The 25,499-nt window shown below is 36.9% G+C and overlaps 3 protein-coding genes and 1 long non-coding RNA gene across 18 annotated transcripts; 2 read left to right on the forward strand and 2 right to left on the reverse strand.

Moving 5' to 3' along the window:
• Positions 1 to 78: 78 nt before the first annotated feature.
• Positions 79 to 17,113, reverse strand: polybromo (protein). Of its 12 annotated transcripts, none has more exons than XM_089868660.1 (33): positions 16,815 to 17,113; positions 16,659 to 16,756; positions 16,341 to 16,488; positions 16,016 to 16,279; positions 15,085 to 15,344; positions 14,255 to 14,613; positions 13,528 to 13,708; positions 13,316 to 13,385; positions 12,243 to 12,341; positions 12,114 to 12,179; positions 11,912 to 12,043; positions 11,709 to 11,840; positions 10,331 to 10,509; positions 10,018 to 10,044; positions 8,925 to 9,054; positions 8,454 to 8,842; positions 7,278 to 7,614; positions 6,374 to 6,601; positions 6,127 to 6,306; positions 5,763 to 5,927; positions 5,096 to 5,259; positions 4,748 to 5,018; positions 4,194 to 4,265; positions 3,939 to 3,992; positions 3,583 to 3,711; positions 2,402 to 2,521; positions 1,907 to 2,325; positions 1,750 to 1,842; positions 1,599 to 1,672; positions 1,320 to 1,379; positions 1,206 to 1,241; positions 473 to 584; positions 79 to 392 (listed from the first exon to the last, which is right to left on the reverse strand). In XM_089868660.1, exons 1-33 carry the CDS (start codon positions 16,899 to 16,901, stop codon positions 176 to 178), a joined length of 5,352 nt encoding a protein of 1,783 aa, XP_089724786.1. In that variant the 5' UTR covers positions 16,902 to 17,113; the 3' UTR covers positions 79 to 175. The 12 variants fall into 12 exon arrangements, with proteins under 12 accessions (XP_089724786.1, XP_089724785.1, XP_089724783.1 ...); XM_089868659.1 differs by having other exon boundaries at positions 1,320 to 1,382; XM_089868657.1 differs by having other exon boundaries at positions 1,206 to 1,382; positions 13,316 to 13,364.
• On the forward strand, positions 5,467 to 19,907 carry LOC149692778 (uncharacterized). The gene is made up of 2 exons (XR_016382873.1): positions 5,467 to 5,730; positions 19,733 to 19,907. It is a non-coding gene; the product is annotated as an uncharacterized LOC149692778 (long non-coding RNA).
• Positions 17,294 to 19,907, forward strand: LOC149692779 (uncharacterized). The gene is made up of 4 exons (XM_089868688.1): positions 17,294 to 17,437; positions 17,508 to 18,273; positions 18,343 to 18,535; positions 18,593 to 19,907. Exons 2-4 carry the CDS (start codon positions 17,957 to 17,959, stop codon positions 19,340 to 19,342), a joined length of 1,260 nt encoding a protein of 419 aa, XP_089724814.1. The 5' UTR covers positions 17,294 to 17,437; positions 17,508 to 17,956; the 3' UTR covers positions 19,343 to 19,907.
• ThrRS (threonine--tRNA ligase) lies at positions 19,763 to 25,392 on the reverse strand. 4 transcript variants are annotated; one of them, XM_089868680.1, is made up of 13 exons: positions 25,252 to 25,392; positions 24,588 to 24,808; positions 23,761 to 24,124; positions 23,558 to 23,701; positions 22,682 to 22,927; positions 22,513 to 22,608; positions 22,374 to 22,444; positions 22,148 to 22,310; positions 21,943 to 22,080; positions 21,798 to 21,875; positions 20,843 to 20,943; positions 20,127 to 20,416; positions 19,763 to 20,037 (listed from the first exon to the last, which is right to left on the reverse strand). In XM_089868680.1, exons 2-13 carry the CDS (start codon positions 24,794 to 24,796, stop codon positions 19,889 to 19,891), a joined length of 2,049 nt encoding a protein of 682 aa, XP_089724806.1. In that variant the 5' UTR covers positions 24,797 to 24,808; positions 25,252 to 25,392; the 3' UTR covers positions 19,763 to 19,888. The 4 variants fall into 4 exon arrangements, with proteins under 4 accessions (XP_089724806.1, XP_089724805.1, XP_089724807.1 ...); XM_089868679.1 differs by having other exon boundaries at positions 25,141 to 25,318; XM_089868681.1 differs by having other exon boundaries at positions 25,126 to 25,269.
• Positions 25,393 to 25,499: the final 107 nt, after the last annotated feature.

Below are 25,499 nucleotides of genomic sequence, written 5' to 3' on the forward strand. Positions count from 1 at the left end.
TTAGGAGTAAATCCAGAGCAATTGAGCAAATTTACAGAATTTTATGGAAATTTTACCAAAAAATAAAGATAAAAACAATTAAATGCGTGAAAAATGTTTAATAAAAGCGTTGATAAATATCATGTACACAAATATTAAAGTAATGACGATAAAATGATGAAAATGAAGCAATTTTTCAGCCTATTTTTGATATCCCCAGAGCATCTCTCATCATGTAATTACGTAGGGCCCATAAAGCGTTGATTACGTTTCCATGATTAACGGATCCATTTGTCAACCAATTAGCGGGCAATCTCTGAGAATCGTAATTAGGGGTATTATCAATTGTGGCTTTCAACTGATGATCCCAATCTCCCACATATCTACTTTCGGGTTGAAGACTTTCAATGTACCTACAAAAAGTTTTTATAAAAAATTTTAATAAAAGAGAAGGGTTAAATTTTTAACTATTTAAAATATATCATATCATTACTTAATATACGTATTCGAATGCAGTAATCGTTGAGGTTTGGGAGGAGTAGCCACAAAAATTGGATCAGGAGCTTTAACTGGTTGGAAGGGAACTGTGGCCACGGTTCCACTATCTATAAACCCCCCCAAAAAATTGCCAAAATATAATAAATATTAATTTCTAGGCCTATACTAACATTTTAAAGCTAAAATATTTAAGTTTTGAAAGCTTAAAAATTGGAATTATTCCTGATCAACGCCACCGAGGCGTAGCGGCGACTTTTGGAACTATAATAATACGGTAGCCAATTACAGGTGGCGCTGGAGCCGATGGACTCTGATGGAGATCTGTTATTTTCTCTATTTTGAATCATGTGAATAGCCAAGGCTTAACAAGCGATATGGTTTCAAAAGTATTAAAAGTTGATTTTACCTTTCTTATTCTGTCTAATATTATGAAATAAGACTTTCGGAGTAAGTTTTCATTCGATTTTGGTCTATTTGGAGATTATTCGGTTAATAATAATTAGTTAAAACATGTTTTTTGAAGTTGAAGCGGTAATAATCAAAACATAGAAAATAACAGGTCTCCATCAGAGTCCATCGACTCCAGCGCCACCTGTAATTGGCTACCGTATTATTATAGTTCCAAAAGTCGCCGCTACGCCTCGGTGGCGTTGATCAGGAATAAGGCCGATTAAAAATTAAAAAAACTAGAAGAATGTAGGTGTGGCTTCTAGGAAACGAGTACTCACTGAGTTGTTGTTGAATGTAAGGGGAGTGGTTTGGTCCTAGTTGGTGGTGCGAATTGTTTAGATTATGATTGTGTAAAGGAACGGGAGTGAAAGGAATATTGGAGTAAAGATTACCACTAGCACCACTCCCCATTGCGCTCGCAGATTGGGCTGGGTTCAAATACGAATTGTAGCCTACTTTACACACGTCCAATTGCAATTATTGTGCAAGGAATAAACGATAAAAAAAAGGAATTGGGAGAAAAACATTCGGAAAAACATGCCATAAATTATATTAAAATAAAACAAATCGTGCTACTTAAATTCAGAACAAGTTACACGCTGAAACATTATTTTAAAACACTCTGGTTTGGTTTTTAGGGAAAATAGGATTAAAACTTTGTTCAAACAAACCTTTGGGAGTGACGGTTGCTGGTGTGGATGAAACAGCGGGGGAACTGGCGTGTTTTCTTGATGGAACAAAATTCCTACGAAATAAAAATTAAATCAATTAATTAATTAAGTAGGACTTAATTAACATACTGATACGTTAATTAAGTCGTACTTTGATCTATTTTCGGGAAGAACAATTTTAGCAGCCGCTTTCAAATGAACTTCCTTGCAATGACGCAAAAGTCTTTGAATGTTTGTGAAGGGTCTAAATAAAGTATATTTAAAAGATTAATCGCGTTTAATTAATTAGGCGAATAATTTTAAATTACGGAATGTTTCTCTTGATTCGGGAGCAATTTTGCCACAAGCATTGATACTCTGGGGGTTGGCTTGACTCGGATTTCTCCCCTTTATCTTTCTCCGTTTTCGGATTGGGATAAGTTTGATAAATATGTCCTTTACTGTTAGTATCCATTAACAAATGATCAACGAGATCCTGCATTTCTTCAAATTGACAATCGCATCCATCCCACAAACACTCGTAAACTGTATTCTCATCAACAGGGTTACTGGGGGTTGACGTCCCGTGATTGCTATTCCCCCCACCGTGAGATGAAGCCGGGGATTGTGGGTAACTATCGTAACCTTCCTTCTCCCTTTCTTTGGCCAGAGCGGCCGCCAATTCTTCATTTTGTCTTTGAGCTCTTTGTTCATAATCAGTTTTCTTCCCCTCGGGTAAATTTCTCCACTAAAATCATCCCATTGTAAATTAAAATTAATTATCCTTAATTGGAGTAAATAACTGGGGGGGGGGGTGAAATTACTTCGGTTCCAATCATTCGACTAATATCGCCAAATGACCTATCAGGGTTGGCTTGAATAACACCCTTCCTGACATCTCCGGCAAACATTATGTAGCCTGTTACTAATTTCTTCATACTTTTCTGTTAATTAAAAGAAATCAACAAGAAGATAATTACTTTAATTACGAACTAAGACATCAATTTTAAATTCAAAGGCGTGCTAACTAAACTTAAATAATGGTGAAAATAAATCCGTTTAAACTTTGAATTCAAGTCAATTCAAGCTCAACTACCAGGGTTCATACAACTTTTGGAAAACAAATTTCCCTGAGATTTCCAGGTTTTTACTCACATACTTCCCTGAGTTTTCCAGGTTTTTCCCGTATATGGAGCATCCTATGGAGCCAATGTTAACGAAGGAGGGGGGGGGGGCAAATAGGACTATAACATACTCAAAGGACATCCCCGTATCTCTAATATAACCAGAGTTATGAGCCTCCAAAGTTGGGTGTAATGTTAATCCTATGGAGGGGGGTATGTTTACGAACGTTTTCCTTAATTACTCGGCCCCTGTTTGTCTTAGTCCCAAGTCTTTAGTATGGTTGGATGGGGGGCAAATGGGACTATTACATACTCAAAGGACATCCCCGTATCTCTAGTAGAGCCAGAGTTATGAGCCTCCAAAGTTGGGTGTAATGTTAATCCTATGGAGGGAATGTTCACGAACATTTTGCTTAATTACTCGGCCCCTGTTTGTCGTAGCCCTACGTTTTTAGTACGGTTAGATGAGGGATAAATAGAACTATAACATACTCAAAGGACATCCCCGTATCTCTAATATAACCAGAGTTACGAGCCTCCAAAGTTGGTTGTAATGTTTTATCATATGGAGGGAATATTCACGAACATTTTACTTAATTACTCGGCCCCTGTTTGACGCAAATTTCCCTGAATTTTACTAAAAATCCTACATTTCCCTGAGGTTTTTGTCAACTATTTATTTCCTGTTTTCCAGGTTTGTATGAACCCTGAAGTCTACTAGTAAAATTAGTATTTCACTAAAGTAATTGGAAAAACTTTTAATTAAATTAATTCATTTAAAAGGAAGAAATAGAGAAGGCCTCAAAACTAATTAATTTCTTCTAATAAAGCGTTAAAGTGTTAATTTAAATAAAAATAAAAACTTGATATATCACACACACCTTTTGGTCCTTTACCTTTTTTCCTGTGGTGGTAACGGGGGTACTGGTTGACATATTTGAATCCTCTTTACTAGCGATACTTGGCGGAGGCATATCTAACGATTCCTCATTCTCAGTATCGGGATTAATCTTTAAAAATTTAATTAAAATTCTTAATTAAAACCCCCCCAAAGTCGGTGGCGTCGAAAAAAAAAAAAAAAAAACAAGTAGTAGGTACAAAATATTAACCAAAGAAAAAAGAAAAAAAACTTATAACCTAATTAAGCTAATTAAATAACGAAAAGAAAAATGAACTTAAATAGGGTAAAATTAAAATTTAATTAAAATTAAAAAAGTAAATATTAAATATCACTCACGGGTGTGCATTCTCCGGGCGTTTTTACTTCCACACTACTGCTAAAAACTTCAGTCTTTTTTTTTTACCATTAAGGTGAAGATAGGGGGGAGGGCGGGGCAAACAAAAATTAATTTCATCATTAACTTAATTAATGTACTTAACTATTCTAAAAATTTAATTTAATTTAATTATAGGTGTAATAACAAAAACAATCAAAATAATCCTGAAACTAACCTAATAATAATGGTGGTTAAAGACGGTTAATGTGACTCACTTTTTGGGGGTTTATCGGCTTCCGGAAATAATAGACTTCATCCTCCATAACGTCAGGCGCCAGTAAAAACTTCTGGTAAAAAGGCAAAAGTCCATAGCAGTACCCGGCTTTTGACGCAATATTCGCGGCCAAAAGCGGGGTACAATAACAACTTAAGTATAAGCAGAAGTGAGATCTATGAGACTAGAAGTGAAGGGCCGCTCTAGCATTGTTAATAGATCCTGGCATTAGTGAACAAATTTGAGGATTTTACGCCGCTTCAATCGCGCCTACGCTAGAGAGAAAAACAATTGGTCGAGTTCCAAAAACATTTCCTACCCCCTTCCCCTCAACCTAAAGCGGCGAAACACGGACGCGGGTGCTGGAATCTAGTTCGGCCGTCTACCACCGCGAGCGTCTCACGTTTTGGAGGGGAAATTCTGAAACCGCCACTAGAGGGCCAACCGTTGGTGTGTTATCAAGTAATATTCACTTAAACCGAGTGAAGAATTTGGTTAGCTCAGTACTTAACTTCTAGTCTCATCTCACTTCTGGTATAAGTAAAAGAAACGTACCTTAAGGCCCTTTGGAAATTTCCTTATTTGTCTCTCAGCTTCAAAGTATCTTGCTTCGCAAACGTAGACGTCGTCTTCCGGGATTTCCGTCGGTCTTAAAGTCGAGTAATCTTTTAGATCCAACACGGAGCATCTTCCGACAATGCTAAGTAAAGGATTGGTATCTTCAATCGTGCTCAAGAAAACTTCTTGTTTATAGAACAAACGCGTTGTGGAATGATAGATCTCTTGAGGGGTAACGAACCAAGGTCCGTGAAAGTAAGCGTTTTGGCTGAAATTAACAAAATAATTTATCCTAGTTAATAAACTTAATTTAGAGCGGTTACTTTGAAGTCAGTTAAATCGTACTTTTTATCGAGCCACATCTTATCAATTCGCGCGATTAAACTCTTTTCTCCTTCAGTTCGAACGTAACAACAATCTCCAACACGAACAGTCAATTCTGTTGGTAAGGTAAACTGTTCGTAATAAATGGCCCCTTCTTCCGGCGATTCTACATCGCAAACAATATTCTGAAGTACAGAATTAACATTAATGGAAGTAGATTAAAAACTAGATTAAATTATACAGGGCTCATACAACTTTTGGAAAACAAATTTCCCTGAGATTTCCAGGTTTTTTAATTCCCATATACTTCCCTGAATTTTCCAGGTTTTTCCCGTATATGGAGTATCCTATAGAGCCAATGTTTACGAAGGAGGAGGGGGGGGGAGCGCGCGAATAGGACTATAACATACTCAAAGGGCATCCCCGTATCTCTAATATAACCAGAGTTATGATCCTCCAAAGTATAGTGTAATGTTAATCCTATGGAGGGAATGTTTATGAACATTTTGCTTAATTACTCGGTCCCTGATTGACGCAAATTTCCCTGATTTCCCAGAATTTTACTAAAAATTCGAAATTTCCATGAATTTTCCCTGAGGTTTTTGTCAACTATTTATTTCCCTGATTTTTCCAGGTTTTCCCTAGCTGTTTTCCAGGTTTGTATGAACCCTATATATTATATACGTACTGGTTTGGGTTTATCAATAATGGTCATGTCACCGTCATCCAAATCTAAACTATCTTCCTTTGGTCTTTCAACTCCGTCTTTGAAGGCCGACGGGATTCTAACTGGTTCTAAAGGTTCGGAACGCGGGATAATCGATACGTTATCACTCGGAGTTATTCTCCAGCTCTGAAATTATTATTAAAGTTGATGTCAAAGGACAAGAGAGAGAGAGGAGAGAGAGAGAGGAGAGAGAGAGGAGAGAGAGAGAGAGAGAGGAGAGAGAGAGGAGAGAGAGAGAGAGAGGAGAGAGAGAGGAGAGAGAGAGGAGAGAGAGAGAGAGGAGAGAGAGAGAAAATAAAGTAAAAAGTTAAAAACATTTATTTACAGTCTTGATTTTCTTGAAGGCTTTAGCTTTGGCGGAATATCTGGACTCGCACACGTAAACGTCCTTATCTTCGAAACCCTCCGGTTTAAATTTGAAATAATCTTTCACAAACATAACGAAACAATGACCAATAACTTGAGATAAAGGCGTGCTATTATAATTATCACTCTTGAAAACTTCCTAGAATCAAAAATAAATGACTTAAAACATTGTCGTGGTTGGTTTATCGCGAGTCCACGAGTCGTACTTGTTGAAGAAATTTTCTATGAGCTAAATGAAACGTTTCAATCGGTCGATAAAACCAGCATCCCGAAATCCAGGGTTCATTTTGATCATCCCTCCATAATTTCTCAATATGAATGATATGAGGTTCCATCCCTTTCTCTCGGGGTTCAACGTAAACAAAGTCTCCGATATGATAAGTTTGTCCCCGCATGGACAAACTATTTGACCCCGAGTCACCTTCCTCTTCCTCCTAATTATTTAAAAACATTCGAAATTAACACTAAAGGAGAGACTTCTCATAGAAAAAATACTTTAAATACTTAAAGGGAGGGTGAAGTAGAAAATCAAGTGATTTTTTATTGATTCTTCTACTAATTATAAGACCAGCCTGCATAGTGAAAGCTTCAGGAAATACCAATTCCGAATGATTTTAAAATTCAAATTAGGTTCAGATTTTAAGGATAATTTTAATCAAGGACTGCCGACCAATCGCGTAACGCCCTGCCTTTTTATTAACAAAATTCTCGTGGCACGTTCCGTGTTGAATGAAATTTATCACGAGATTTGATAAAATTTTGCGCGCGACGTGACAATCGTGGCGCGAGACATGGAGCGTGCCACGAGAATTTTGTTAACAGAAAGGCAGGGCGTTACGCGATTGGTTGGCAGTCCTTGTTTAAAATTATCCATAAAATCGGAACCTAATTTGAATTTTAAAATCATTCGGAAGTATTTCCTGAATGTTTCACTATGCAAACTGGTCTTATAATTAGTGGAAGAATCGATAAAAAAATCACTTGATTTTCTACTTCACCCTCCCTTTAAATACTGAAATAAAGTAAGGAAAAACAAGTTTAACAAACAACTTGACAAACCAAAAATAAAAGCACACGGATAGAGAGAGAGAAAGTTAAATTATTTCCTACAATGCTCACTTTCCCAAGTTGGGAGCGATCTCCCTCGGGATCAAGTTGTTCATTGGGAAGTTTTTCAGCTCTCAGATTGTTTACGCTGGTTTGGAGATCGGCTTCCGTATAATGAAGAGCCGGCGATTGAAGTACTTGTCCATTTTTAGTTAATTCATCCCTGGTTTTGATAAAAAACGACTGCAATTCCACGGAATCTTCGAAAGCTTGAGAATCGGTCCTGCTGACCATTCTGGCTCTTTCAAAGACTTCGAACATTTCTTCCTGAAACATTTCCAAACGCCTGTATCTTCCTCGGTCCAAGTTGCGTTTAATTATATCCAGAGTTAGTATTTTCCTAATTAATGTTTAAACATTAATTACAGCGAACGCGCGCGCCAGGATATTGGGACAGGGTTCATACAACTTTTGGAAAACAAATTTCCCTGAGATTTCCATGAGGTTTTCCCCCATATACTTCCCTGAATTTTCCAGGTTTTTCTCGTATATGGAGTATCCTAAGGGGCTAATGTTAACGAAGGAGGAGGGGGGGGGCAAATATGACTATTACATAATCAAAGGACATCCCCATATTTTTACGAGCCTCCAAAGTATAGTGTAATGTTAACCCTACGGAGGGAATGTTCACGAACATTTTGCTTCATTACTCGGCCCCTGTTTGTCGTAGCCCTATGTTTTTAGTATGGTTGGATGGGGGGCAAATAGGAGTATAACATACTCAAAGGACATCCCCGTATCTCTAGTATAACCAGAGTTATGAGCCTCCAAAGTTGGGTGTAATGTTAATCCTATGGAGGGGGTATGGTTACGAACATTTTGCTTAATTACTCGGCTCCTGTTTGTCGTAGCCCTACGTTTTTAGTATGTTTGGATGGGGGGCAAATTGGACTATAACATACTAAAAGGACATCCCCGTATCTCTAGTAGAACCAGAGTTATGAGCCTCCAAAGTATAGTGTAATGTTAATCCTATGGAGGGTATGTTCACGAACATTTTGCTTAATTACTCGGCCCCTGTTTGACGCAAATTTCCCTGATTTCCCTGAATTTTACTAAAAATTCTAAATTTCCCTGAGTTTTCCCTGAGGTTTTCGTCAACTATTTATTTCCCTGATTATTCCAGGTTTTCCCTGTTTTCCAGGTTTGTATGAACCCTGTGGGAGGTGGTATTCTTACTGAGGCGGCATTTGATTATCCATATTACTGGTTTCAGTTTCGGCTAATTCAACCAAAGAATCGCTAAAACATCTCCCTTCTTCATCCTGATGATTATAAACCGATATAAAGATATTCGTCAACAATTCTTGAACTAAAGCCTTGACATCGGGAACTCCGTCCTCTGGATCATTCAACTCTAATTTAGTTTGCAAGGCGATGCGTTGCAGCGCCAACGCGTCCTTGTAGATTTGTGAATCGGGTTCGTTGTATTTGCAAGCGTTATCGAACATTAGAATAACGTCCGATAATAAATCCTCCAGACATTCGTATTGACCAAGTTTCAATTTATTCCCGATTCTATCCAAATCCATCGGTTTTTTTATAACCTCGTAATAATCGGGGTAATCCTGAAAACAATTACCCGCCGAAGGTTAGGGACCCAAGTACTTATTCATCTCCCCCCCCCACCCATCGAGTGAAAAATCTCACATTTTTCGAAGGTAATTTAAGAAAAACGGTGGATAATTTCCGTCCGCGATGATCAGTGTATTCTTTGATTGTTTCGAAGAAGGTCCGTAGTTTGTACAAGTGTTCATTATGGGGTGGTCTACCTCGGCCCCTACGCAGATCAACAACAACCGCGCGTGTCCCCAACAATAAAGAAATAAAGAAAAAAAGAAAGAGAAAAGCATTCGCAAAAAATAAAAAAAAACATAAACACACAACAAAAACAATTAAGTGGGTTGGTTTTTCGCAAAATTAACGCAAATTCAAAATAAGTGTAATCGTGATCGGGATAAATTAAGAACTTAAACAGTGAACGTGCCGTGACAAAAGTTCGAAAAGCGAGGGGTCGGACGTTTGGCATTTTAGTGTACGGGATTTTGAGATTTCAAGATTTTGACCAAGATTTTGAGATTTTCCCCAGATTTTGAGATTCTGACTGAGATTATAGAAATCTTGAACTCTAGTCCAAGATTTTAAGATTTCGGGATTTTGTTCAGGATTTTCAGATTTTGAGGGAGATTTTCAGATTTTGAAGGAGATTTTCAGATTTTGAAGGAGATTTTCAGTTTTTGAAGATTTTCAGTTTTTGAAGGAGATTTTTAGATTTCGAGGAGATTTTCAGATTTTGATATTTTAGGGTGATATATCGGGATTTTACGTTAAGATTTCGGGATTTCTAGATTTTAATGTGAGATTTCGGGATTTTCAGATTTTAAAATAGGGATTTTGGGATTTTCAGATTTTGATGTGAGATTTCGGGATTTCGAGATTTTAAGGGTAAGATTTCGGGATTTCGAGATTTTCGAGAGAGATTTTAATAGATTTCAAACGAACTGTACGGGATTTTGACAAACGTCCGACCCCTCGCAAAGTTACCAAAATTATAATAACCGTACGCGTCATCATTTCTAGCTCAAATACAAGAGGGTATAAAATACGACAAAAAGGACTGCAAAATTCTGTTAATGTTATTAGTTTAAGCCACAAATAATTAATTATTCAACAATAATTAAAAAAAAGAGAGAGAAATTAAAGAAGCAAATATATATATATATAGAGAAAGTCGTTTACATACATCTGGTCTTCAAAAAGATCCAAATGTCTGTAAAAGATGCATTTATGAACTCCATCACTAAATACTCTATTTAAATTAAATTAATTTTCCATAATTTACAAGCCTAATTACTTCATATTAAATCTAACTAAAACTAAATATTTAGTAAGAACTTAAAAAAAACAAACAAATACTTAAATGTTTCTAGTACTTTTTTTTCTAATCAAATAATAATAATAATAATAATTTGAGTTAGGTTAGTAATTAATTAGTATAGTTAACTATATAAATTAACCTTAATTAAAACTACCCAAGCATCCCCTTTTTCGCTTACCGTTTCATAACCAATTTGGGTTTAACGTCAATAAGTGGTCCAAGCTCTCTGAGTCGCGCATTCAAAACATTTTCAAGGGTATCAGCGTCAATGTAAATTTGCGATCCTTCTTCGTTATAAGAACGACAATTATTAAACATTTGTCTAAAATCGTTTAGAATCTGTTCCTCAGACGTGTACTGCAATTAAAATATTAATTCAACTCGTACGGTATAATTATTTTAATTTAATTTAAATTAAACCAGAAGTGAGATGAGACTAGAAGTGAAGGGCTCTAGCATTGGTAATAGATCCTGTCATTAGTGAACAAATTTGAGGATTTTACGCCGCTTCAATCGCGCCTACGCTAGAGAGAAAAAAATTGGTCGAGTTCCAAAAAAATTTCTTACCCCCTTCCCCTCAACCTAAAGCGGCGAAACACGGACGCGGGTGCTGGAATCTAGTTCGGCCGTCTACCACCGCGAGCGTCTCACGTTTTGGAGGGGAAATTCAGAAACCGCCACTAGAGGGCCAACCGTTGGTGTGCTATCAAGAATATTCACTTTCGCCGAGTGAAGAATTTGGTTAGCTCAGCAGTGATGCCAGATTGAGGGAAATTTCCCATATCTGGGGAAATTTTGACTCCTAAAAACGGTAAAAAGGGAAAAGGGAAATTCCACCAAAAATTTGCTAAATCTAGGGAAATTCCATGGGAAGAAATATTTTATTCAAAACCTACAATCTCAACATAGAAAATTAAACAACTTCATCAAATTGACCTATTAATTACGTTGGATTCTTATTAGATGGCAACCCTGCTACTGTTTTTAGTAGTTTCCAAACCAGGGTGGGAAATAAGAATTTTTTTTTAAACTGGACATTGGGCCAGCGACCCCTCTGGCCTGGAATAAATAAACTGGTCCATGACCACTGACCAGGGCGCGTCGTTTGCTAAATTGAAGAAGTGGATAATTACAATATATTAGCTAATGTCTGGACTCTGGAAACCCTTGAATTTACTTAGTGGTCCTGTGGACCACTGACCCCCCTTCGATTTAATTTTTAAACTGGTCCAGGCAATTTTTAAACTGGTCATTTGCCCTGTGCCACCGCCTTATTTCCCACGCTGTTCCAAACATTGAATTACCGAATGTCGTCTGCTAAATAACTGACCCATTGTAATCGTTAGGAAAATACATCGCCAAAAACAGTTGTCAAGCTATAATTCTATCATTTTCTATGCGCAGAATCTGGCAACCCTGAACTAGGGAAATTTTGGTCCAAAAAGGGAAATTTTAAGGGCTAGAAAGGGAAATTCCATTTTTCCCACCTGGCATCACTGTAGCTCAGTACTTCTAGTCTCATCTCACTTCTGATTAAACCATTATTAGTTAGTTACTCTATCGTTCTTTATATTCCAATCAATGGTTTTCATGTCCATCGGATTGGTTATAACTTCGTAATAATCGGGGTAATCTTTTCTCGAGGGTTTTTCCATGAACATATTAATTAAGGGTCTATTAAATTCATCCTAAAATGAAGAGTACGCGTTAATTAAACTGAGTTAAATTAAATTAAATTTAAGTACTTAAACAGACGTACGACGTAATCTAGCAGAGTTTTATATAGAAGTTTCATTCTTTTCTTAAGCGGAACCAACATGGGACTGTTATTAATAACCTTTTTCGGTTTTTTCTTTTTAAGATCGTCCATTTCGCTTTCGCTATCAGATTCCTGTTTTATTTTAGACGCGATATGAACTAATTATTACCCCTAATATCAATTAAACCATTAATTACAATACCTTCATATGACTATTAATCAATTCCCGCGCTTTATTTTGCATTATTTTTTGAAGTTTGACGGCATCCTTAAACATTAATAACACGTCAACATTTGATCATATGATCAATTTACGCCAAAAAAAAAATACCTTAAAAAGTTTGGAATCGGGTCTGTTATATCTTTTAGCGTTTTCAAACATGATATTTAAGTCATCGACGACTTCAACCGTACTATTATATCCTCCATTCTATAAAGCGAGCGTGAATGAATGATTGAGGACTTAGTACTTCAACCGAGGGGGCCGTCATTACGCAGAGCGTACGAGATTTGAAATCACTATAGATTTCGATGATTTGACTGATTTGCTAATTTGGAGCCGATTTGAATGATTTGAGAGTGATTTTCATGATTTTCACGATGATTTCGATTCGATTTATGTGATTTGAATGATTTGGAAAATGATTTGGTAGTGGTTTGAATGAACCCGAGTGATTTGGCATTGATTTGATAGTGATTTTAATGATTTGTTGTTTTCTTGATTTGACTGCTTTGTATAGTGATTTGAATGATTTGACTGCTTTGTATAGTGATTTGACTGCTTTGTATAGTGATTTGAATGATTTGACTGCTTTGTATACTATAGTGATTTGAATGATTTGACTGCTTTGTATAGTGATTTGAATGATTTGACTGCTTTGTATAGTGATTTGAATGATTTGACTGCTTTGTATAGTGATTTGAATGATTTGACTGCTTTGTATAGTGATTTGAATGTTTTGACTGCTTTGTATAGTGATTTGAATGCTTTGTATAGTGATTTGAATGATTTGACTGTATAGTGATTTGAATGATTTGACTGCTTTGTATAGTGATTTGAATGATTTGACTGCTTTGTATAGTGATTTGAATGATTTGACTGCTTTGTATAGTGATTTGAATGATTGGACTGCTTTGTATAGTGATTTGAATGTTTTGACTGCTTTGTATAGTGATTTGAATGCTTTGTATAGTGATTTGAATGATTTACTAGTGATTTCACTGATTTGTGTAGCGATTTGAACGATTTGATTAATTTCATAGCGACTTTAGTGATTTGCTAGATTTGGGAAGTGCATGATTTGAATGATTTGAAAACCTAGGTGTACGAGATTTGAAGGAGCGACGGCCCCCTCGACTTCAACCCACTTAGCGAAGAATTTAATTTAATTTAAGAATGTCTACCTTAATTTTAGTTTTAATCTTGAAAAGGGACATTGGATGCTTGATTTCTCTATAGTAGTCAGGATAAAGCCTTGCGTAAGAAAACGGGTGGGGGGACGAAATCGTAATAAATTAAAAAAAAATAAAAAAAAGGTACGGTGGACCTTTTTTAAACTGGCGAAAAGACGATACGATAACATTTACTAAACTAAAATCGGTAAGAGTCGACATACTTTCTCGAGGGTAAACGTAGGAAAGGTTCCGATAAAAGATATCCTTGAGGAGCTTGATGGTTTTTCACAGTTTCATAGAGTTGCCATTGAGGATTTATATCGGCGTCCTCGGGTCCCGAATCATTACCACCTTCCTCTCCTTCGACACCATCTTCTCCAGCCATGAACGAGAAATTAGTCCCTAATCGTAATTAACTTTAATTAATTTCACATACATCAGGCTGGAGAAGAGTTAAGTTCAGGGCCGTCGAGAGAGTTTATGGGCCCCCCTCAAGACAGCCATACGCGCGGGCCCCGGAGAAACTGAACGAATTGCCCCCCTCTCGACGACCCTGGTTAATAAGTTGTTGCAGAAGTGGGATGAGACTACAAGTGAAGGGCCGCTCTAGCATTGGTAATAGATCCTGGCATTAGTGAACAAATTTGAGGATTTTACGCCGCTTCAATCGCGCCTACGCTAGAGAGAAAAAAATTGGTCGAGTTCCAAAAAAATTTCTTACCCCCTTCCCCTCAACCTAAAGCGGCGAAACACGGACGCGGGTGCTGGAATCTAGTTCGGCCGTCTACCACCGCGAGCGTCTCACGTTTTGGAGGGGAAATTCTGAAACCACCACTAGAGGGCCAACCGTTGGTGTCTTATCAAGAATATTCACTTTCGCCGAGTGAAGAATTTGGTTAGCTCAGTACTTCTAGTCTCATCTCACTTCTAGTTGTTTGTATTATCTACCCTGAGCCGAGGCAAAAGAAGAGCAAGACGACGAAGCTGATGACTGCGCGATGGGAACAAATGATTGAACATTAGTTCCCGGAGTTATCCCCCCGACTAAAGAGACGGAGGAAGCGGCGGCGTCTCCTTGAGAAAAGTCCTCGCTATCCGATTCGTACTGAAGGGCGGCGGTTATGGCGGACCATTTTTGTCCGGAGGCCAGTCTCCTGGCTCTGGAAACACAGGAGGTTGTGGGTTGGGACGATGATGTTGGGGTACTTGATGACGTTGAGCTGCCAGCGCTCGAAACTGGGCTTTGAAGAATGGGGTGACGCCTGATGGTGCTCTTTAAGGTGGATTGCCCTCCGCTTATGATCAGACTGCCGCCCATCCGAACAACAAGCGTGGGGGAAAGAGATACAAACCGCCATCCCAAACACATTAACATATCGCTACTATCTTTCTATAATCATCTCTCACTAATAAACACTTAATTTTCTAAGGTTCATTAAATTAATTAATCTATTGTTCCCCCACCAGCAATTGTCAGCTCAACGTTCAGGTTGTTTTTTTTTTGTTTTTTGTTTTTTTTTAAGAATCATTCAACATAAATAACATTTATTAATTTTTAAAGAATAAAAAATAATATTAATGCTAAAAAGCAATTAAGTTAATTAATTTAAATATGTTTTCTTTCACAATATGATCACGGTTGCTATAAAAAATCTTTTAGTCATAGCTAAACTATACTTCATTAAGATTTAAAGTGCGTCTAAGCAAAGTGAAAAAAAGACAACTGAAGAAAAAACCAACGGTAAAATAAAAGTGCGTGTGGCTTTTGAGACACTTACCTGATCCTTTCACTGGTTTTGGCCGGTTGAACTTTTCTCTGATCAATTTCGTACTTTTTATTGACAATTAATTTTCTTAATTGCGCCGCGTCTTTATATATTTGAGATCCGGGTTCGTTAAACGTTTTGGCGTTCTTAACCATTAATAACAGATCTTTTTCCATATCGTTTAAAGACACGTATGATAAATTTTGAATCTTAGTCGCGATCATTTTTAGATCAATCGGATCGTTAATGACTTTATAATATTCGGGATATCTCTGTAGTGATTAATCCCTTATTAAGTACTCTTGTTCATTATTTTTATTACTGATATCAGAAGTGAGATGAGACTAGAAGTGAAGGGCTCTAGCATTAGTAATAGATCCTGGCACTAGTGAACAAATTTGAGGATTTTACGCCGCTTCAATCGCGCCTACGCTAGAGAGAAAAAAATTGGCCGAGTTCCAAAAACATTTCCTATCCCCTTACCCTCAACCTAAAGCGGCGCAACACGGACGCGGGTGCTGGAATCTAGTTCGGCCGTCTACCACCGCGAGCGTCTCACGTTTTGGAGGGGAAATTCAGAAACCGCCACCAGAGGGCCAACCGTTCTTGTGTTAAGGCCGGTTCAGACGACACTATTTTTCTTGCTACGCTCGCTGTGCTGAGCTCATCAGATTTTCTGGCTTCACCAGCCTTTAGAAAATTCACTGTTCACACGAACAAAATTTCCTCACCGAGGTCAACAGTGAGAAAATTTTGTCCGTGTGAACAGTGAATTTTATAGAGGCTGGTGAAGCCAGAAAATCTGATGAGCTCAGCACAGCGAGCGTAGCGAGAAAAAGAGTGTCGTCTGAACGGGCCTTTATCAAGAATATTCACTTTCGCCGAATGAAGAATTTGGTTAGCTCAGTACTTCTGGTCTCATCTCACTTCTGCTGATATTTACCGTTTTCGATGGCAAAAGTTGAAACATGGAGCTCAAAAATCGACCATCATGATCAGCGGCCGTCATAACAGCCGAGAAAAGTTCTTCGTAAGGACTTTCCTCTTCTTCAATTGATTGATCAGAATCTTTTTTATCGGAGTCGGGAGTTCTAAGCTCCTCCTCTCTTTTGTAATCCATTCCAAATGTTGGATCTAATAATTCATTCTTCGTGACGTTAAATAGGTCCCAAATCGCGCAAGCGTCTCTGTATCCCGGACTTGTTTTCTGTTTTCGAAATTGGAGAAAGTTTCCATAGAGGTACTCGCTGGAAGAAAGTGAAGCTTACCTTATAAAAGGCTTTGGCATTAGCTATCATAAGTTCCATATCGGCTGTCATTTGATCAACATCGTCATATTCGTCCATTTTTATCTTTTGTTGGATTTTCATTAAATCCATGGGTGTAGTAACAACGTCGTAATATTCGGCGCAAGTTCTATCGATACATAGTGATTAGACTAGGAGGATTGATACCTTTTACACCAGGAGACCCGGCTACTTGGCGGACAAAGCGAGGTACCAAGTAGCGTGGACTCCTGGTGTAAATGGTATCAATTGACGGTACTAGTCTCAAAAATGTGTAGAATTATAAAGATTGACGGATACCTTTTCTTGGGTACACGGACAAAATTTTCGCAGAGAAGCCTGCCTTCTTCCGTTTTATGGTTACGAATAGTGTCATATAGTTCTTGACACAGTTCGTTCTTACGACGAATGAATAATAAACATAAAGAACTTGATTAATTTTAAGAATTAACTTACAATATCCATTGTTCTTCGTTTTCTCTTGGGTATAACGATGGAATCTCCGTCATCGTCTTCCCCTATAGTTCGTCTTCTCTTCGGCATTATTGACAAAAGATTCGTTAACCCTAAGTCTCAAACGTTCACAGATTATTTTTTGGATAAATTGGTTCATAAAATCGCGTTAATAAACATTTACCGCGATCTTACAACTATAATAACTTATATTTTAATTTTTGTAATTAGTTAAATTGCAATTAAAACAGAGAAGGACGTACGCAAACGCGATTAGCAGCGTCAAGCTCAATGACTTCCTAGCTACCGTCAATGGTGGCGCGTTTTGGCATAAAGCGGGTCAATCGCTTTGGCTACGTTCAGTAACTGCTAGCGCACGCAGCGCTGCGCGCATCGGAGACCGATTTTTCTACTGTACGGTTTTTCGCACTTCCGGTTTCTACGTCACGCTACGCATCGATGGGACACCGATCACAGCGGCTGGATGAGCAGGTTTTTTCGATGCGAATCGGATTTATGACGTCATTAATTGAAGTTTAACATGGCGAGCAATCCAGTCCAAAGCCACTAGCGAAACAATAACACATTTTTCTTTTTTAGATCTTTTCGATTCAACTGCTATTAAGGTTAATTCCGTTTCATCATAATAGATACTTCATTTAATAACAAAAATAACAGTTTTCGATTCAATCCAAGATCTCTAGCAGACGCCATCATGAAACCATCATCAAACGCAACAGAGAGAGGAAAAAAATCGTTCAGTAACGTCTGACGTCACTCTGACGTAGCGTTCGGAAAAATACACATCGGTAGCGGTAACGGCTTTTTCCGATTTCCAGTTACTGAACGTAGCCTTTGTTTCCACCATTTTACGGTTGTCGTCTGCTTAAAGCTTACGAAAAACCCATTATAGCGCTTTTCTTTACGAACCTTGCGAAAAACCTGCTAAAATAGGGCCATCTGGATTTAACTAATTTTTATTTTTTCCTCTGAGGCCCCAGCGCGTACGGGCCTCTACCCAATGCCCCTTTCTTTGCCAAAATACGTACGAATCTGTACCTGTACGGGCCTTCTTAGAAAATCTAGGCGGTGTTAGGTAAACACGTGGGTCTAGTAGTTTCAGTTTATGAAACAAACGAGTTAAAATGAATCGTTTAATTTTTAAAACCAGATTTTTATCAAATATACCCGTATTTCACAAACATTTAAGGTTTTATAGCGTGAAATTTCCCCAAAAAGCTTCCAAATTTGATAAACCCATAGCATTTGTGAAGCCAGTTAGATCCCAAGTTCGAATATCAAAACCTATAAAACCTCATAAAAATTATGATACCGAACTCGTAATAAATAAAAATTTACTGAAAAAATTTGAAAATGACGAGTCAGAATTTCAAGAAGATGATGAGGAACTTTATCAAAAACTAGTTCATAAACCCGAGGAGTTTTATGATCAATATAAAAAGTTTGTTACAAAACTGAGTGGTGTTATTTAAAGCTGGCGCGTTTTAAACCAAATTTCTCATTAATTTAGAGACGAAAGGTCACAAAGGGAACTAGTTAAACGAAAAACTATCGAAAGAAAATACTTTAAAAAGGAAAAAGAACCATGCCTAATCACGTGGGCTGCTAGGGAACAAATTATTTATCTAAATAACTTAGATCCAGATGAATGGAACCCAAAACATCTTTCGGAATGTTTTCCTATCACTGAAGAAGCTGTTAAAGTAATAATTAATCTAACCCTAACATAATAATAATAATATTAATTTGAATCTTTGCAGAAAATACTAAAAAGCTCTAGGAAATGGAGCCAAAATGTTTCGGAACATAGGAAACAAATGCACGATAAAGTTGTTGTCAACAACTGGAAATTACTTAATGAAGGAAAATTACCGAATGTTAAACCCGAATTACTTCAGCTTCAACTAGAAGGGAAACTATCACCCACTTTATCGTTACCCAATCAAAATTTACCCCAAATTCAACCCAAAGTTCTTTTACCCAAACCCGAGAAACCCAAAGGGGAATTCCTATCTCTAATATCTCCTTACCTGAAAGACACGTCTCCCGAAAATAAATTACAAGAGCCTAAACACTACAATGAAAAATCCCTGAAAATATTAATGACTGAAGATGACTTCCCTAAGAAAAACAATTATTCAAGAAAACGTGATGTCACATCTGAAACTTTTCAAGAAACTCTGAAAGATGAAGTTAAAAATTACGTGAAAATTAATGTTGTTAATGAATCAATTAGTAATCCAGTTGAATTCAAAGACGCAGATGCGAAAGAAGACTTTCAATACGTTCAAAAATATAAGGAAACTGTTGAACTTACGGTGGATTCTGATAATGCTTACTTGTATAACCATGAAACGAGTTACCAACATCCTGTTGGGAAAACTGATAATGAAACTGACAAAATTACAATACCAAAGTCAAAATATAAGGAAGGCGCTTTGTATAAAGTTAATAATAACTTTTATAGTGACGACGGCGAATTTTTATTCAAAGTTCCTTTCCTGAAATGAAAATAAACAATATTCAAAATATTAAAAAACAGGGTTCATACAACTTTTGGAAAACAAATTTCCCTGAGATTTCCAGGTTTTTACTCACATACTTCCCTGAGTTTTCCAGGTTTTTCCCCTATATGGAGGATCCTATGGAGCCAATGTTAACGAAGGAAGGGGGGGGCGAATAGGACTATAACATACTCAAAGGACATCCCTGTATCTTTATTAGAACCAGAGTTATGAGCCTTCAAAGTTTAGTGTAATGCTATTCCTATGGAGGGAATATTCACGAACATTTTGCTAAATTACTCGGCCCCTGTTTAACGGAAATTTCCCTGAATTTTAGTAAAAATTCTAAATTTCCCTGAGTTTTCCGTCAACTATTTATTTCCCTGATTTTTCCAGGTTTGTATGAACCCTGAAAAAAACTTGACATTTTGATTTATTCATCAGTGAAATTTATTAATTATTTTCTTAATTATTTGATTTCAAAGCGAAGAATTTAGAATTGGGGTACAATAAATAAAAAAAGGTTGCTAGTAATTTTAATTTTATTTTTAATTAAAATGCTTCCTCCGAATTTAGAGTGTGTTCATCCTTCAATCTTTGAAATCTTTGAATAACTTCCTCGACACTAAATTCACCGTGAACTTTATTATCTCTGGTTCGAACATTGACATTCCCAGAAGATTTTTCTTTCTCTCCCACAACTAAAAAGTATTAATAAAATTAAATTAATTTAATTAAGCTTAGCAAAATTAAATTAATTAAGATTAAATAGAAAAATAATTAATTTTACCAAAGATGAAGTTATATTGGGCAAGTTGGGCATTCCTAATTTTTTTATTCATGGTATTTCCTTGATCTAAATCAACATCGCATAAGAAACCGGCGTTAAAGACTTTATCTTTAACTTCTTGGGCGTAATCGTCAAAAGGAGGGCCAACTGGGACCACAATGGCTTGACGCGGGGAAAGCCAAAAAGGCCATTTTCCACCAAAATTTTCAGTTAAAATGGCAATCATCCTCTCAATTGAACCATAAATAGCGCGATGGATTATAACTGGACGTTTCTTCTCACCAGTTTCGCTAGAAAATATAATTATAATTAACTATTATCAGAAGTGAGATGAGACTAGAAGTGAAGGGCTCTAGCATTGATAGTAGATCCTGGCATTAGTGAACAAATTTGAGGATTTTATGCCGCTTCAATCGCGCCTATGCTTGAGAGAAAAAAATTGGTCGAGTTCCAAAAACATTTCCTACCCCCTTCCCCTCAACCTAAAGCGGCGAAACACGGACGCGGGTGCTGGAATCTAGTTCGGCCGTCTACCGCCGAGAGCGTCTCACGTTTTGGAGGGGAAATTCAGAAACCGCCACTAGAGGGCCAACCGTTGGTTTGTTATCAAGAATATTAATTCACTTTCGCCAAGGGAAGAATTTGGTTAGCTCAGTACTTCTAGTCTCATCTCACTCTGCTATTATTAACTTTAATAATTATTTAGTAAGTATTACCTCGTGTAATGCAAGTTAAATCTAGTTGGAAGTTGGAAATCAAGTTGAATTGTGGCGCATTGATGTTGTCTCTTTAAAGCATCCATAATAGTGATATCAATCTATAATAAAAATAATTAAATTTAATTTTATCTAGGCCTGTGCGATTACTCGATAGGACTCGAAAGCTCGATCGAGCCTCGAGCCGAGTACTCGGCTCGAGGCTCGAGAATCAACTTTTGAAAGGCTGGACTAGTTTTCGAGCCTCGGATAAAAGCTCGAGACCAACGATTAAGGTTATCGAGGTTCAGTCAGTGGTCTGTGAGATTCTAGATTAGGTTAAAGGTCAAGAATTGCGATCTAACACAATATACTGAATGTTAAGACGCTGCAGTGACGCGCGAAATAGGAAATTATTCTGGTTAGTGCTTTTTTGTAAGCCCACATTTGATTGGCGTAAGTTTTAATTCCACTTTTGGGCAAAGAAAAAAATTAAAAATCATTCCTGAAGTTTTACTTTTATGTACAGAAAAATACGCTTAGTTTGTATTATCAATGCCATTTTCAGTGCACGTAAGTAATTTCGATTAGTGATAATAGGATTCGAGTTTAATTAGTCAAATAAAAGTTTATCTGTTATATTTACGAATTAATAGGGTTTTTTCTTCACTAAGGCCAGTAATTGAAAGAGTAAAGGAATATCATACCAAATTAAGAGCTAAAATTGAAAGTCGTTAAGGCTCGCCATTGAAATTTTAGGCTCGATTAAAGCTCGAAACCAGATTTTGAACATGCAGCTTAAGGCTCGAAGCTCGATAAGAAACTCGAGGCTCGGCTCGAAGCTCGATAAGAAACTCGAGGCTCGGCTCGAAGCTCGATAACCGAAAAAAGCAAGGCTCGAGGCTCGGCTCGAACCCATAAAATCAAGGCTCGCACAGCCCTAATTTTATCTCAATTAAAACAGTTTAAATATTACTTTTGGTCCATAAAAGGCGCCATCACCGGGATTAAGAGTCCATTTTTCACCCCTAGCATCCAAACTATCCGCTAATTGCTAAAAATTAGAAGTAAATAAATGTTAATTAAACTAAAAGTACATAATTAAATGAACGTAATTATACTTTTTCGGCGTCATTCCAAACTTCAATATCACCCAAATAATCATCAGGACGAGTTGATAACTTCAACTGGAATGTGAATCCAAAGACACCGTAAACATAAGTCAAGAAATCTAAAGCTCCTTTCATTTCATCAGAAATCTGTTAAAAATATTTATTATTAGATTTAAAATATATTAATTTACAATTAGAAATATAATTAATTAACCTGTTCTGAAGCGCAAAAAATATGGGCGTCATCTTGTTGAAAACGTCTAACTCTTGTCAAACCAGTTAAAGCCCCTGAAAGTTCATTCCGGTGTAAAACTCCAAAATCAGCCATTCTTAATGGCAATTCTCTCCAAGATCGTGGACGATGGTCGAAGATTAAACTAATGAAGATTATTTAAGTTAATTTCGCGTTAATTATTAAGATTTAATTAAGAATTAACTACCAATGCCCGGGGCAATTCATTGGTTTCAAAGCAAATGTTTCTTTTTCAGAATCAAATGAAAACATGTTATCCTAGAAGAGAAATGATTATATTTAATTAAGTTAATTAATTATAATTAATTTTAATTATCTTATTGTACAGAATAATGTTGCCAATGTCCCGAAGTTTCCCAAAGCTTGCTGTTATAAATATTGGGAGTAACAACTTCATTAAATCCACGTTTTCTATACTCAGTCTATAATCAAATATTATTTTAAAATTAATTACTCGTAATTAATTAATTAATTTTAATCTCTTGGCTTCAATACCTTAATAAAATTGACAAGAGTATTATAAATATGAGCTCCTTTAGGTTGAAAGAAACAACTTCCGGGACTGAGTTCGTGAAAAAAGAAAAGTTCTTGTTCGCGGCCAATTTTTCTGTGATCTCTTTTTGCCGCCTCTTCTTGAAACTTTTGCCATTCTTTTAATTGTTTATTATCAGGGAAAGAGATTCCATAAACGCGTTGTAATGATTCAGCGTCTGCCTTTCCTTCCCAATAAGTTGCCGAGCTCTAAAATTAAAATTTACAACCCATATAACAACATTCAGCAGGGTTCATACAACTTTTGGAAAACAAATTTCCCTGAGATTTCCATGAGGTTTTTCCCCATATACTTCCCTGAATTTTCCAGGTTTTTCTCATATATGGAGTATCCTATGGAGCTAATGTTAACGAAGGAGGGGGGAGGGGTAAATAGGACTATTACATAATCAAAGGACATCCCCATATCTTTATGAGCCTACAAAGTTTAGTGTAATGTTAATCCTATGGAGGGGATGAACATTTTGCTCATTTACTCGGCCCCTGTTTGTCGTAGCCCTACGTTTTTAGTATGGTTGGATGGGGGGCGAATAGGACTATAACATACAAGGACATCCCCGTATCTCTAGTGGAACCGGAGTTATGAGCCTCCAAAGTATAGTGTAATGTTAATCCTATGGAGAGTATGTTTATGAACATTTTGCTTAATTACTCGGCCCATGGTTGACGCAAATTTCCCTGAATTTTACTAAAAATTATAAATTTCCCTGAGGTTTTTGTCAACTATTTATTTCCCTGATTATTCCAGGTTTTCCCTAACTGTTTTCCAGGTTTGTATGAACCCTGATTCAATCAGCACAAAAAAAAACCACATTATACTTTAGTGACGGAAACAGCTTTAATTTTTCCAGTGTTCCTAACATGTGGACCCCTGCACAAATCAATCAAAGGTCCACAACGATACGCAGTTGTTGTTGCAGTTTTTACTTTTTCATTTAAGATTCTAACTTTGAATGGATTATACTAAAATAAAATTATTAATTAAATTAATCACTTTTCATTGAGAAAAATAATTAATTTACCTTAAACATCTCTAAGAGATCCTCTTTCTTAATTTCTAATCTTTCAAAAACTTGTTTTTCTTTAACAATATTTTTCATGAGGCTTTCAACTACAGGGAAATCGGAGCTAGATACTCCTTTCTCTTCAATAAACATATCATAATAGAATCCATTCTCAATGGGAGGGCCGTAACATAGGCAACCTCCGTAGAGTCTCTCCATAGCTTCTCCTAAAACATGGGCGGAAGAATGCCAAAAGACTTGTTGACCTTCATCATCGTCAAACTTAAGGAGTTGGAGTTTGCAATCGCCTTCCAAAGGGCGATCCAGGTCCCAAAGTTCCCCGTTAACTTTAGCAATGACTACATTATCAGCCAATCCTTGACTAAAAATGGGGCAATTTTGATATATCGGTTACAATATATATATATATTTCTAAGGTGTAGGCATGGATAAAGAATGCGCGTGCGGAAATTAGTTTTCACACTATAGGATCGGCAACTCCCTATCTCGAACGACAGAATATTCTGTGTACACTCTGTTACTACATCGGTTGTCAGCACGCGCAAAGCCAGGTCTCTATGTAATCTAGCCCTGCGCATGCTGACAAGAGACAAAAAACTTCAGGATATTTTAAACTTAAATCCTGAAGATCCTGAAGTTTTTTGTCTCTTGTCAGCATGCGCAAGGCTAGATTACATAGAGACCTAGCTTTGCGCGTGCTGACAACCGACGTTGTAACAGAGTGTATACAGAATATTCTGTCGCCCGAGATAGGGAGTTGCCGATCCTGTAGAGTGAAAACAAATTTCCTCATCCATGGTGTAGGCTTCAAATTGAATAAATACCTAATCCCTTGGGCTACTTTGTAAGGCGAAGTTTCCCACGATGTTCCCTCTACTTCTTTCCCATCTGGTAAAGTGACTTTAATGGGCTCTTTAGGTTTCAATGCTATTTCTTCCTTGTATTGAGTTTTTAATTTCTCCCAAAGTTGAATTCTCTCCTCAATATAAGAGGGCCAAGGTTTAAGTTCGGATAAAGTAGATTTTTCAGCCATAATTTCCTTTTTCTAAAGAAAATATTGCCAATAAATTAATTTAAGTCAAATTAAAACTATCTTTGCCTTATGACATCACTGCAAAATAAATTGCATCATCCTGATAATTTATGTACCTATATGTATTATTTCTAAGTGGATTTGTTGGGTTTAAGGGAATTATTATAGTATTAAAGATTTTCATTTAGTTAATTACTATAATTATAATACTTAAAAAACCGGTGATAGTTGGATTTTAATTAGGCTTAACCACCGGCAAGATCGGGCATGGCTTCTAAAGTGACTAAGGCTTAAGACTCTTCAATACGGAATGCATACACATCACTAACTTAAAAAAAATATACCCTTTGACGAGAGAAGTACGAAATAGACTTGTAACGATATAATTTGATTGTCCTATTAAACTTAGAGAAAAATCTAACAGTAAACATTAATTAAAAAATGCAAAACATTACACGATTCGATAAATTTCCGAGTTTCGACGTCCACACTGCAGATTTGACACACTGCTGCAAATTTGAAATTTCTGCAAACCCGCGATGGGGAAGAATGAACCAATAATATTTATCAAAGAAATGACGTCATGGACACTTTTCCTGCAAACAGGGATGCCATATTGGGCTGGAAATCCGCCAATTGGGCTTCTTCTAAAAAATATTGGCTGGAAATAAACGGGTTGGCTGTTGGCTGAAAATTGGGCTTG

Source organism: Phalangium opilio, unplaced genomic scaffold, assembly GCF_054372755.1.
Source record: "Phalangium opilio isolate 3A_F unplaced genomic scaffold, DU_Popi_V2 ptg000024l_1, whole genome shotgun sequence".
Classification (NCBI taxonomy): Eukaryota; Metazoa; Arthropoda; class Arachnida; order Opiliones; family Phalangiidae; genus Phalangium; species Phalangium opilio.

Coding starts and splice junctions, on each gene's coding strand:
- polybromo (XM_089868652.1), bottom strand. CDS start 16,901: ATGCCGAAGAGAAGACGAACTATAGGGGAAGACGATGACGGAGATTCC. Junction 16,489..16,658: donor GTCCGTGTACCCAAGAAAAG/GTATCCGTCAAT, acceptor ATGTATCGATAG/AACTTGCGCCGAATATTACG. Junction 5,260..5,762: donor TTATTGATAAACCCAAACCA/GTACGTATATAA, acceptor TCTGTACTTCAG/AATATTGTTTGCGATGTAGA.
- ThrRS (XM_089868679.1), bottom strand. CDS start 25,227: ATGTTTACTGTTAGATTTTTCTCTAAGTTTAATAGGACAATCAAATTA. Junction 23,702..23,760: donor ATCTCTTAGAGATGTTTAAG/GTAAATTAATTA, acceptor ATTTTATTTTAG/TATAATCCATTCAAAGTTAG. Junction 22,445..22,512: donor GACATTGGCAACATTATTCT/GTACAATAAGAT, acceptor TTTCTCTTCTAG/GATAACATGTTTTCATTTGA.
- LOC149692779 (XM_089868688.1), top strand. CDS start 17,957: ATGAATCGTTTAATTTTTAAAACCAGATTTTTATCAAATATACCCGTA. Junction 18,274..18,342: donor TTTTATGATCAATATAAAAA/GTTTGTTACAAA, acceptor TCATTAATTTAG/AGACGAAAGGTCACAAAGGG. Junction 18,536..18,592: donor TCACTGAAGAAGCTGTTAAA/GTAATAATTAAT, acceptor GAATCTTTGCAG/AAAATACTAAAAAGCTCTAG.